The following is a 12,454-nucleotide window of genomic DNA, read 5'->3' as shown; positions in this document are numbered from 1 at the left end:
TTTTCTTTCAGCAACACTGCAGAAGTTACTAATGTTTACTACACACTCTGCCTCGCCCCTTTCTGGTGAAGGCTACCAAAACAAACAGCAGTATAGAATCATAGTATTGCAGAGTTGGAAGGAACCCCAAAGGTCATCGCCAATCCCCTGCAATGCAGGAACAGATGTTTTAATGTCCTTTCTAACTCAGAAGCACCACCCTCTGCTAAAAATAATTTTATGCATTATTTTAATGGGATACATTTAGAACACACATTTTACACAAAAAATTGTACAGAATTCATAATAATTTTAATGCAAACTATTTTCCAAGAGTATTCTGCTTTCAACAACTTTAAATCTCTACAACAAGGCTGCCTGTCACAGCTTATATGTCAAAAAGCTGTGGAGGCAATAATTTAATTCCAAATAGATTTTGAGACACCATATAACTGATTCATCAAGTCTTTTTAAGATACATAGTTCAACAGATTCAATACATAATTGTTTCACAGACAAGTAAGTCTTTTGTTACTGGCAGGTTCTGCAAGCTTCCTTCATATGCATGCAAATGGAAGATACAAAAAGGCAAAGATGCTTCCTTCTCACACTGCTGCTACATACCGTAGTTCCAGGTGATGAAGCATTTTCATGCCAGCAAAAATCAGTAAGAGTCCCTGAAATCCTAAATTATACCACATAGATTAACAATTGAGCAAGCCCAACTTCTGAAAGATTGATCACAGTCTTCTCTTCACCCTCCTTCAGTTCCTTCCATCTTTTTCTTTCCAAAGTTGTTCAAACCTTTGTAGAGGTATCCAGCTATCTAGAGCAATTTAGAATCAAATCTTCCATTCTGTGATTTGGAACTCCTTTAAAAACAACTGCTGGACAAGTGTTTTTATACAGCATGTGATGTATCTCACTGGCCATGAAATCACACCAGCTATGGCTGCAATATCCATTCAGTTCTTAAAGGCTCCATATTTACTGGCTTTAGCAATGAATTCCTTTAGCAGAGAACCATCCATTTGCCAAAAAGCTGCAGTCTGGGTGACTTCAGTCAAGTGATTGACACAAAACTTAAAGCAGAATTCTTCTAAATCCTAGGTACAAAACAAAAAACCTTTTTATTAGCTTCAAAGTTTATAAATTTTCTCTCATCCATGTTCAAATGAAGTCAGCATTAAAAAGTTACGTACAGTGGTACCTCGGTTTAAGTACACAATTGGTTCCGGAAGTCTGTACTTAACCTGAAGCAAACTTTCCCATTGAAAGTAATGGAAAGTGGATTAATCTGTTCCAGACAGGTCTGCAGAGTACTTAAACTGAAAGTACTCAAACCGAAGCATACTTAAACCGAGGTATGGCTGTATTTAGAATTGATTAATAGTTTTAACCATGCCATATGACAATTCTTTGTTCCAGCCACAAGATACAAGAAACAACACCCACCTTCTCTCACTTGCTAACGTGCAGTGAACATTTCCTTTACACACAAGTGGGCCAGGGAGTTGGCCTTTACACACAAGTGGGCCAGGGAGTTGGTGTTAGCTGCATTTGTACGCAAAGGCAGATTTTAAAGTTTAGTCTGTTACATAGAGTTGTTTTCTAACTACCATGTTACATTTATACAGCTCTAAAAAATGCAAATGTAAGATTAGAAACTGAAAATTACAGAGCAAAAACAACAAAGAACAATCATGTATTGAAAGATATTTTTATTCTAGGATAAAATATGTATTGCACATAGACATTCGTTTGTCTTCAGAATTCTGCAAGGAAACAGTCACATTTTACAGATCAAGCACATTAATGACATATCCAATTGATTTCAATAGGCCTATTCTAAGCATAAAGTCTGGATCCAGGTCAATGTGCTTATCCACTAAGTAAATAACAACTCCTGCGTCATTTGGTAGAAATGGTTTAATACCTCAGTATGAGTTTATATGTAGTAGCTACTTTTCATCTTAAAGTGGGGGTGGTTCCAAATGTTGCTGGACTACTAACCGCATAATCCTTGACTGGTGGCTATGCTAGGAGTTGCAAATCCAATAACATTTGCAGATCAAGAAGTTCCCCATCCCTGGCCTAAGATGCAGAACCAGGCAGAGGGCCTTCTCTGTGGTGGCGCCCGCCCTGTGGAACGCCCTCCCATCAGAGGAAATAAACAAGTAGTTCCTTGCAGTAGCCAAGCCCCCCCCCCATTTACCATGTTTCCCCTTTTTTAAGACACCGTCTTAAAACTTTTTTCCTCAAAAAAACACAGGGTGGCTTACTTTCGGTGGGATGTCTTGTTTTTATTGCGTCAGTATGGTACGGTACAGCAATCTACATTTCTTCAATTAAAATTAAGTCATCTTCTTCTGGAGCATACAGCAACCAACATTTATTCAATTATAGTTAAGTCGTCTTCTTCTGGAACATCATCATAACTCTCCAAACCCGGAATTCCATCCTTCATTTCTTGCAATTCCAGTTCCTTTAGAACCACTGGCCCCAGTCTTTCATGTTGAGCAATAGAGCTCTCAGTAAATGAGCACCTCTTATCCAGGTAACCTGCTCAGAGTGCATTGGCAACAACACTGTCAGTGATTTTATCCCATGAATTCTTCACCCAATTCACGACCTCTTGCAGGTTAGGTTTCACAAAGTTTCCACACTGATTTCTTGTCATTCTGTTGTCAATGTAGTCGTTGATTTCCATATGCAAATGGTCTTTGAATGGCTTGTTTATTGCAATATCAAGAGTCTGCAGATAGGCAGTCATTCCTGCAGGAATCATTATTTGATCTATTCTTCTCTCTGGAAGGAACTTCTTCATGCCTTTAGCACGATGAGTGCTGGCTGAATCCCAGACTAGCAGACCTCTTTGGCCACCTCGCGTAACAAGTGGCAGCATTAAATCAAGCCACCTCCTTATAACTGCTTGTGTGCACCAGGCTTTTTCGGATTCAAGAACATAAATGCCGGAAACACGTTCAATCTTCTCTTTCTTGCCCTTAGCGATGATAACAGGTGTGGCTTTCTTTCCATCCAGACGAATTGCCAAAATACAGGTAACTCGAGAACTTTCATGACCAGTGGAGGGAACGTAGATTGAGGAGGCACCCTTCTGTTCAATTGTCGTTTGGGCTCCTTGACCCATAAACACTGCAGTTTCATCCATAGCAATCATGTTGCAAAGTTGGTATTTAGAAAAGTCGATGCCATCAACAAAGGGCTTGAATGCAAGTGCTCGCTTAACAACTTCAGCATCTTCCAACCTAAACAGTGTTGTTGATTTTCTGAGAGACAGTTCATATCGCTGAAGGAAGCCATCCAGCCAGTGTTGTGATGCTTTGAAGTCAGGGGATACTTCAAATTGTGATGCCATTTCAAGGGCAAATGCTTGAATATCAGCCCTGCGCACAACCAAAGCCTTTGCTCTCCTTTCAGCGATCCACTCACTGATCATGTCTTCCAGCTCAGGAACTGAAGGTTGCCGACCTGCACCACACTTACGCTTCTTAGCATTTCCTCTGACCACCTGTAGACTGAGGTTATCGTATTCTGCCCCCCATTTTTGGACCATTTGGATATCCAAATTCTTCTCCTTGCAGAAGCTGTAAGATTCTTGCCCTGGGAGTCCTCCACAATTCCTTTCTTGTACTCAACTGTATAGCTCCTTCTTTTTGCAGCCATCTTGTCTGGGGGTTGTTTCTGGCTGGTTATGGGGGGGATAGAGAAAAATGATAAATGGCTGCTTTTAGGTGTCAATATACCGGTACACATTCCTGCCATCTTCCAGAAATTGCTAAAAAGATAAAATTTTGGCACCTCAGGACAGGGGACTCGAGAGCATATTGCAATTTTAAGTTTGGCACAATTAAAGTGGATTAAAGAGCTGTGTTGTCCTAGTGCAACAAAACCACTTTGTTTTTTTAATTGGAACTTTGTGTTGTTTGGAAACTTGAAATCCACTGAGAACTGTGGGATGAACAAATTGTCAATGGAAAAACCTGCAAACACTCCACAAGCAAGTTGGAATGAATGCTTGCTCAATGAAGTCTGGATGATAAAGACTAAAAGCTTCTTTAAAGACTAAAATAAACATCTCACTCAGAAATTTACAGGATATAAACTCCATTTTGCAGAAATAAAATTTATTAAATATGAAATTATGAATGAAAGTCATGAAAACAGTGGCTGTCAAATAAAGGATCAAGATCAGAACTGTTGTAATAAGAACTTTGAAACCCAGCACACGGGAAGTCACCCAAAATTTGGTTGGAGTAATTGGCTCTTTTGTATTTTGATTTGGTATTGTGTTAATGTGGTTACTATTGGATTATTGTAATTAGAATTAATAACCAAAATAATACAAAATTTGGCAGCCAGGTTGCTCACCAGGACAAAACAGTTTGAGCATAAGACACCGATCCTGGTCTGACTGCCCTGGCCACCAATTAGTTTCTGGGCCCAATTCAAAATGCTGGCTTTGACCTATAAAGCCTTAAACAGCTCAAGGCCTGCCTCTCCCCCTATGAATTGGCCTGGACCCTGAGATCCTCCTCTGAGGCCCTTCTTCATGTGCCTCCTCCATGAGAGGTCTGGAATATGGCAACATGAGAACAGGCTTTTGGAGCAGTGCTCCCTGTTTGTGGAATGTTTCCCCCAGGGAGATTTGGTTGGTGCCTTCATTATACGCCTTTTGGTGCCAGATGAAAATGTTCCTCTTCATCTTTGGCTGATTAACATTCGATACACCTTTTAATGTGTGTTTGCGGGGCAGGTATTGTTTTGTTTTGTTTTAAATGTGTTGGGGGGGGAGGTTGTTGGTTTGTTCCTTTTGTTCCTGTTTTTATTGTGTATTTTGTGTTTTTATCTTGTATTTTTATGCTGTGGACTGCCCTGAAATCTTTGGGTGAAGGGAAGCAGTAAAAGAATAAAGTAATTTGATCGGATTGACAGAATTATAAGCAGGAGTTATGCAAGTTGTGGCTGGGCTTGCAGCCAACCTACCAGAAATATACAAAGAGCCTCTGAGCTTTTGCACCCAGCAAGTGGAACAAAGGAGAAAGGCCAACAGGACAAGGGGCACTTGCTTTTCTCTTTTAGGAAATGTCCCCACATCCCTTAACCATTCAATATAGACACCTAGAGAACCCTCATCTGAAGCTCGCTTCTGCTTTTTCCTCACTCCCACCCAATAACTCTGAACAACTGAAAGGGGCCCCTTTCTTCCGTTCTTCAAGCCAGCCTTGTGTTCTTGCCAGCCTCTCCGTTTAGTTTGCATCAGATCATAGCCCAGCAAACACATGTCCACAGCAAGGCTAAAAAGGCCTCCAAGCAGAGGATGTGAAGGAGAATCCCTCTAAGGCTGGTCTACATGGCACTGCTGTGAAATCTACTTTCCCCTCAAACTGGAGAAAGTCTGGCTTGGTACAGCTGCAGTCCTCCATTGGAAGAGCTGCCTAGTTTAAAGGCAGAGAATCCTGAAAATGGAAAAGAGGGACCCTGAAAGTGCCCATCAACAACAGTTGCCACCTGCCTCACGGACTGAGGAGGCCCACACTCGTTCCTCAGAAGCCCCATATCCACAGCACAGACATCACCAAGACTCGGCACCTGAACTAGCTATGGGCATATAAAAGTAAAGGGTAAAGGGATCCCTGACCGTTAGGTCCAGTCGCGGATGACTCTGGGGTTGCGGTGCTCATCTCATCTCGCGTTATTGGCTGAGGGAGCTGGCGTACAGCTTCCAGGTCATGTGGCCAGCATGACAAAGCCGCTTCTGGCGAACCAGAGCAGCGCACAGAAACGCTGTTTACCTTCCCACCTACAGGTGGAACTTGAAAAATTAGAATATCATTGAAAAGTGCATTTATTTCAGTAATGCAACTTATTATTATTATTATTATTATTATTATTATTATTATTTACAAATGCTTTCTTTTGGAAATTCCACAGTAATAAAACAAATACCGGTAGTTACAATAATACAAAAATAAACAAAAATAAACATCGCTATTACATTTCATTAATTACATTCCATTTATAATTGACCTGCCTAACGACAAATAATTACAATTACAACAAATAAAGGCTTGACATATCTTGCTTTGCATGTCATGCATCTATCTCATATATAGGTTTCACCTTTTAAGTTGTGTTACTGAAATAAATGCACTTTTTGATGATATTCTAATTTTCCGAGTTTCACCTGTATTTATCTACTTGCATTTTTGACGTGCTTTTGAACTGCTAGGTTGGCAGGAGCTGGGACCGAGCAACGGGAGCTCACCCATCGCAGGGATTCGAACCGCTGACCTTCTGATCTGCAAGCCCTAGACTCTGTGGTTTAGACCACAGCACCATAGAGCAATGCTCATTAAAACACCTCCTGACTGACTGACTGACTGCATGAAATTCAGCAGCTGACATACAGTTGCTACAGCACCCAATGGCTGCTCTGTGTGAGATATCCAGAAAATGGTTGGCAGGAGCTGGGAGGAATGCTTGCTACTGTGCCTCAGCCAATAAACTAGATTAAATCTCTGCATACAGAAATGTTAAAATCTCCACCAAAATTTAGTTCTTCACCAAGTACATCTTAAGTACAGTATCACATTTCACATTTCTGATTGCAGAATTACAGAGTGCTTTGGTTTTATTTTATCTGTAAGGAAAAATAAGTGTTACTTTGCTCACTGGTGGCTCTAATAGTTTACCTCAGCATCGTAGCGAACAGCTGCAGAGAGCAAGGAGAAAGCGTTCTCCACAGTGATCCCTCTTTTGATAAGATGCTGGCAGAGTTTTTTCAGTCTGTTTTCGCAATATGATGTTGCCAAATCCAGAAGCCCTAAAATCAAAATGCCACATTAAAATGTTATTTTTTCTGTTCTTAGCAGCTCCAGTGCAGCATTTCTCTGTACACTCAACTTAGGACATAGGAAGCTGAATCATAAAATAACAGTAAGAGGTAAATACGTCTCACCCCACTGGGTAGGAAACCAACCACAAAACTAGGATAGCAGCATTGGAAGGCTAGGAAAAAGGGGGCGGGAATCAGCAGGCAGTAAAGATGAAATACAAGAGTTATTCCATGCTCAAGGATGGGGGGGAGATCCTTTCTCAGAGGGACATTTCCCACAGCAATTATACAAGCAACATTACAGCGTCTCCTGTTGAGTCCATTGCATTTGGGTCAACTGTCCTTTGAATCTGAGAGTGGCTGCTGGAAACATGAACTGAAGAAAGGATTTCTTCCCTTGAAACATGCCAGAAAAAACTCATTTCCAGTGCTTTTTTCGGGGGGGGGAGGTGCTGCATAATCCTCCCCCCCCCCGTTTTCTCTCACACTCTCAATACCATTGAGTACTGCCAGAAAAAACCCTGCTCATTTCTAGCACCTAGATTTCCTCCCCCCTGCTGTTTCATCAAGATAGAATCCAGTTTTTAAAAGGGCCCCCCACTTAAAACTAGCTTCCATTGGCCTAGAAGGAACCACCCATGTATTGGCAAATAAATACAGCAAATTAATGATTCCATAATTGCAAGCTGCTCTTTTTGAAGTAAAAACTCTCCAAATGAATTTTCATTTTTAGCACCAATTTGAAACAACAGTGCTCAGAGCCCAGATCTGTTTTCTTGAAGCAAGCTGCTCTACTTCCATCACCTAAGGTCGGTTCACCCCAGACCAGCACTGCTGGCTGACAGGGTCCGTAAGACAACAGAGGCCTCAAGAGCTGTTGCAGACACCTTCTTCCCAAACCCCATCCCTGGTCAAAATGCAAGCAGGGCAGGTGACGGTGCACTGGCTGAATTGTCTAGTTTAATTGCCACTGGGGATGTGCCTCCACGTCTACTTCTTCTTCCCTTCCCTTCCTTGAAACAAAGTCAGCTCTCTGGGAAACCTCCTTTCTCTACACAATTTAGCCCCAGTCCCCAAGTGCTACCTATTGCGTCTTCAGGTGGCAGATCAACGCTGTCTGTGTAGAGATACTCCAGAAAAGCACGGTATACCGGGTAGGAAAACTGGTCAATTTCTATCATCTCCTTCATGTCTTCATTCCAATAGGACTGGAACATAGTACGAAAATGCTCACATCTGGGGGGGGGGAGGGAAAAAACTACATTCCAGATTCTGCAGAGTACATTAGGAACATGGGAAAGTACCACCCAAGAATTCATCGCAATGTTCTGTAATCCTCCCCTGCCCCCAATAGTTAGGGACATACTCATCATGACAGGGGGTTGTATCCGATGGTGCCGTTGTGCCCCAAAAAAGCACTTACATTTGCAAAAGTGGAGTTTTGTTTTGTTTTGTACCCTACTCAATTGCCTTTTGTTTTTATCTAATTTCTATGAAATGTTAATTTAATGTTGTTGAAAGTGTATACTGCACTAAGATCTGCAATAGGAAGTGGGAGACTGGTGAAGTTTGGATGAACCTGGCATGAGAATAAAACAAATTAAAATAAAAGGAGTGGGAAAGGGCTGGTTGATTAAAGAAACAAAGATGAACAATCAAGTTGTTTAGACACTTTGGACATAGCATTAGCACTTGCCCAAAGGGCATTAGACACAAGTCTTACCTGATTTTCAAGACAGCTTTATGTACATAAATGAATTTTCCATCTACTCTAAATTTTAGATCCGAGGTTTCAGGGCTATCAAACTCTCTCTTCAGGGATTCTGTCACTGTTAAGAAGTCCTCATGCTCTGCAAAGATGAAACATCATTATACGAAAAGCAACATTAAGGCTCCGTTCACAGTCCGGTCTACTCTGCATCCAAGGTGCTTTCACTGCAGGTTTGAGAAGCAACATACACACAGCGCTTTCCCCCACAAAGCAGCTTCAATCTTAATTAAAGATGCAAATACATGTTAAAAAGAGAGGGGATAGTTTTCCACACGTTCATTAAGCAGGAATCCACAGAATTGTCATTGATTAGCTGACTGTTTAAATTCTGGCTGTCATAATTGGGGGCAATCTCTATCAAGGAAAAATATGTTCTGTTGTTCATGTGTTCCTTTTTTTAAAAAAAAACCAGGCCAGCATTTGCTCTAAGTGAGCAGGAGGTAAATTAAGTTACCAGCCTCTGCTGTTGTGTCCCTAGTCTCCCACTCTGTCATTTTAAAATAGCATTCATTTTCCTTAGCCTTTTCATTTCCACTGCTGCTTGCTTTACTGGGTGAGGGTGGCAGCTGCAATAACAACTTAAAGAGTGTGTTAAAAGATTGTGGCAAAACAGCCCTGAGACCCAATCTACTTCTTCTTTCTTTTTAAGAAAAAGGAAAATGCACTCCTGGGAACATGAATTTGCTTGGAGCGGCACTAGGGGAGCTGTTTGTTTTTAAAACTGCTGAAAGCCACTTGCAAGAGTCCTCCTATTCTCCCAAGTGCTGCTGCCGCAATTAACTTCACAGCACCTCACACAAATACATGCCCCTCTTTTTAAAAAAATCCAAAGCCAGGAGCAGGCATAGGCAAACTCCTGCCCTCCAGATGTTTGGGACTACAATTCCCATCATCCCTGACCACTGGTCCTGTTAGCTAGGGATGATGGGAATTGTAGTCCCAAGCATCTGGAGGGCCGGGGTTTTCCTATTCCTGGCCAGGAGAATGGAAACACAACAGTATTCCCTCAGCTTCCCATTCCAGCAATGAGCAGAGCGCATTAAAAGTCTCTCAGCTAAAGCTTCCCAGCACTGCCTGCCAAAAAACCCAATATGGAGATAATAATCATGGCCGGCATTCACAGTTTCATTGTCAGGCTACTTTTACAAATGAGAAGTCACATTTTTTTGCCCAAGTAAAACTTGAGGGAGGGATCCGGACCTCCTGCCTTGGCTGCTCTCTCTCGTCGCTCTTTCTGCCCAGAGCGACACTAAAATTCTAGCTCTTTCCATTGTTCTCTATGGATGCTTCTACCACAGGAAGAGCAAATAAGAGTTTTAAAATGAACCAAAAGTCCTTTCTCCAGACAGTGGGCATGTCACTAAAGGTTTTATTTCTTGCAATGAAAGACAAGAGTAAGTTCTTGTTTCCTATAAAATAGATGGATCAAATGCAAATATTTTGCCTCTTATTTACTATTCTAAAATAGCTGGAGACTTGCTTTTTCTTTTAAATTAAAAACAGGGAATCTTGACAAGCCAACAGTCCAAATGTGTGGTGGCTGGAATGGGGCCAGGTGTGACCAAACCTTGAACAGAATCCTGCTCCATCCCTTTCCCCCAGTTCTGATAACTTCTCCCAGCAAGCGCCCTCTGCTAAAATGCACTGTAGCTAATAATAATAATAATAATAATAATAATTTATTATTTATACCCCGCCCATCTGGCTGGGTTTCCCCAGCCACTCTGGGCAGCTTCCAAACGAATATTAAAACCGAATATTAAAAACAGTACAGCATCAAATATTAAAAATATCCCTAAACAGGGCCGCCTTCAGTTGTCTTCTAAAAGTAAAATAATTACTTATTGCCTTGACATCTGCTGGGAGGGCGTTCCACAGGGCGGGTGCCACTAGCTGACCTCTCTCACACCCCACTGTATCAAAGGCAACGGGTATTTTGCACTATCCACAGGAAAAGCCAAGAGTGACAATCCAATGGTTTGGAGGCTGAACTTTTTGGTTCATTTAGGAGTTCCGCTTCCGCCTGCAGGAATGGCTGACCCTTGTTCCATCTCTCCGACCTTCATGAGGAATTCGGCGGTTGCCAGGGGAGTTAAAGGCAACCCCCCCTACCTCTCCGGGGGTTACGGAGAGGGGCCGCGGGCCCGCGATGCCCCCAAACCCACTCCGACTGTTTAAGGAGTGGGGGGGGGGGCTTGGGCTGAGAGCACTCATGAAATGTCGGCACTCCCGGACGCTAACCTGCATGGCGGGATCTCCATGATTAAAGAAGATAATTAGGCGTATTCATGGACATGCTTCAGAAGGAGGGGAAGAAGCTCTGTTTACTGCCAAGGAATCTGTGCTGCTGAGGGCGAGAAGTCAAAGCTGTATTTTATCTGGAAGAAAGATTGATGGGGACGTAACGAGAAGGGAAGCGAACTTTTTTATTTTTTTTCATATACTCTACGAGTTACTCCATACCTTCCCGGACGGGACGTCCTTGTTTGTTTGGAACAAATGAGAGATAAAGAATACCTGAGTGAGTAATGAACTTTATAAACTATTTTATTGAGCATATCCTTTGAAGTTGGAAAACTACTGAAGAGAGAAGCCCCCCTTTAACTGGATGGTCGGAGTCCCTGGAATGCGCTCGGTGGATTTATGGTTGTGACGCACTTTGAATTTGAACAGCGATCTGAAGCTAAGTTCAGCTACAGGGCAAGGAGAGCTATAAACTTATCAAGAGTCTATGCATAAAGTGACTGCTGTTTCTTTGCCTGAAAAAGCTGTAAATTTTACAAAGATCGGTGGTTTAAAAAATAAAAAGCTTAAGAAAACGAAAGTGATCTAAGCTTTTTAAGATGGCGCTGCTCCGTGTTGAAAGGCTGGCGCAACAGGACATTCCAGACAGAAGATATATGGGGGGGGGGGCAGGACGATTAAAACTCACACAGGAGAAAGAATATATGTGAACTCTCGTTTGATACTTATTTCAGCAGCTGTGGAAAAATCGGATGAATGAAGAAAATATTTTAGTGACTGGTGGGGAATGATCGGGCTTATTTTGGACTTTGAGAGAAGATTTGGACTTTAGAAAAAGACGGCAGTAGACGGGTGCGAGGAATCCCCAAATTTTTGAAGCATGGGAACTCCAGAAAATATTATATGATTTGGCATAATATTCGGTTTAATTGATATGTATTTGTATAATTCGAAATAATGAATGTGATATAATCGTGTTTTAATTGGAAAATTAATAAAAATAGATTATAAAAAAAAGAACTTTTTGGTTCATTTGAGGCTATTTCCCCCTCTCATAGAAATAAGTGAAAGCTGCCCATTGAAAATGGAAAGAAACCCAGGATGTTCATTAGCACAGCTGTAATTGAGCATCAGTGGGCCTGCCTAGAACAAAAAAGAGAATAGTTAATACTTCAAGTTGTATTTTCCCACATAAAGGATGATCTAAGTTTCAGTTTCAAGCATTTTGAAAAAATGCAATAGTGCAGGTGGCAGGTGTGTGTTATCACTGAGAACTGTAGTATTAATATTGCAAATCAGAGATGGGGCTGAGGCTGTTTTGAACATCTAGCCCAAAGCTCTCACATTGCAGCAAGAGGTCAGTCCCTCTCAGGTCTTCTCTCAGCTGAAACTGCGTGGCTTTCTGTTCTTTACATATGGACATGATGCACTTTTAAGGATTTTTAAAAAAAACAAACCAAAATTACATTTTCCATGCTAAATAGCGTGAACTTTCATCTTTGCTCCTTCCTTTTGCTCAATTAAGGAGCACTGCTGTCCAATCACAACTGCGCTACATGGTTGCCTTCTATGGACAGCTCACCCTTAAGGGATCTAAAGCT

General features: G+C 41.7%; 1 protein-coding gene across 2 annotated transcripts in view; it reads right to left on the bottom strand.

Moving 5' to 3' along the window:
• Nucleotides 1-212: 212 nt before the first annotated feature.
• RCBTB1 (RCC1 and BTB domain containing protein 1) overlaps nucleotides 213-12,454 on the bottom strand; it is a 34,094-nt gene continuing 21,852 nt past the window's right edge. Inside the window, exons 9-13 of one of the 2 annotated variants that reach the window (XR_015949279.1) lie at nucleotides 8,562-8,688; nucleotides 7,923-8,074; nucleotides 6,696-6,826; nucleotides 2,262-3,688; nucleotides 213-1,085 (exon numbers count right to left, since the gene is read on the bottom strand). Coding sequence is in view for 1 of the 2 variants with exons in the window: in XM_035110364.3 (XP_034966255.1) it covers nucleotides 945-1,085; nucleotides 6,696-6,826; nucleotides 7,923-8,074; nucleotides 8,562-8,688 (551 nt within the window). In the remaining variant the exon portion in view is untranslated. The remainder of the gene's footprint in view (nucleotides 1,086-2,261; nucleotides 3,689-6,695; nucleotides 6,827-7,922; nucleotides 8,075-8,561; nucleotides 8,689-12,454) is intronic. The other variant, XM_035110364.3, reaches the window with a different exon arrangement.

Source organism: Zootoca vivipara, chromosome 3 (genome assembly GCF_965207765.1).
Source record: "Zootoca vivipara chromosome 3, rZooViv2.hap1.1, whole genome shotgun sequence".
In the NCBI taxonomy this organism is placed as follows: domain Eukaryota; kingdom Metazoa; phylum Chordata; class Lepidosauria; order Squamata; family Lacertidae; genus Zootoca; species Zootoca vivipara.
Note: the sequence above shows the minus strand (reverse complement) of the source record. Positions and strands in the feature narration are given on the sequence as shown.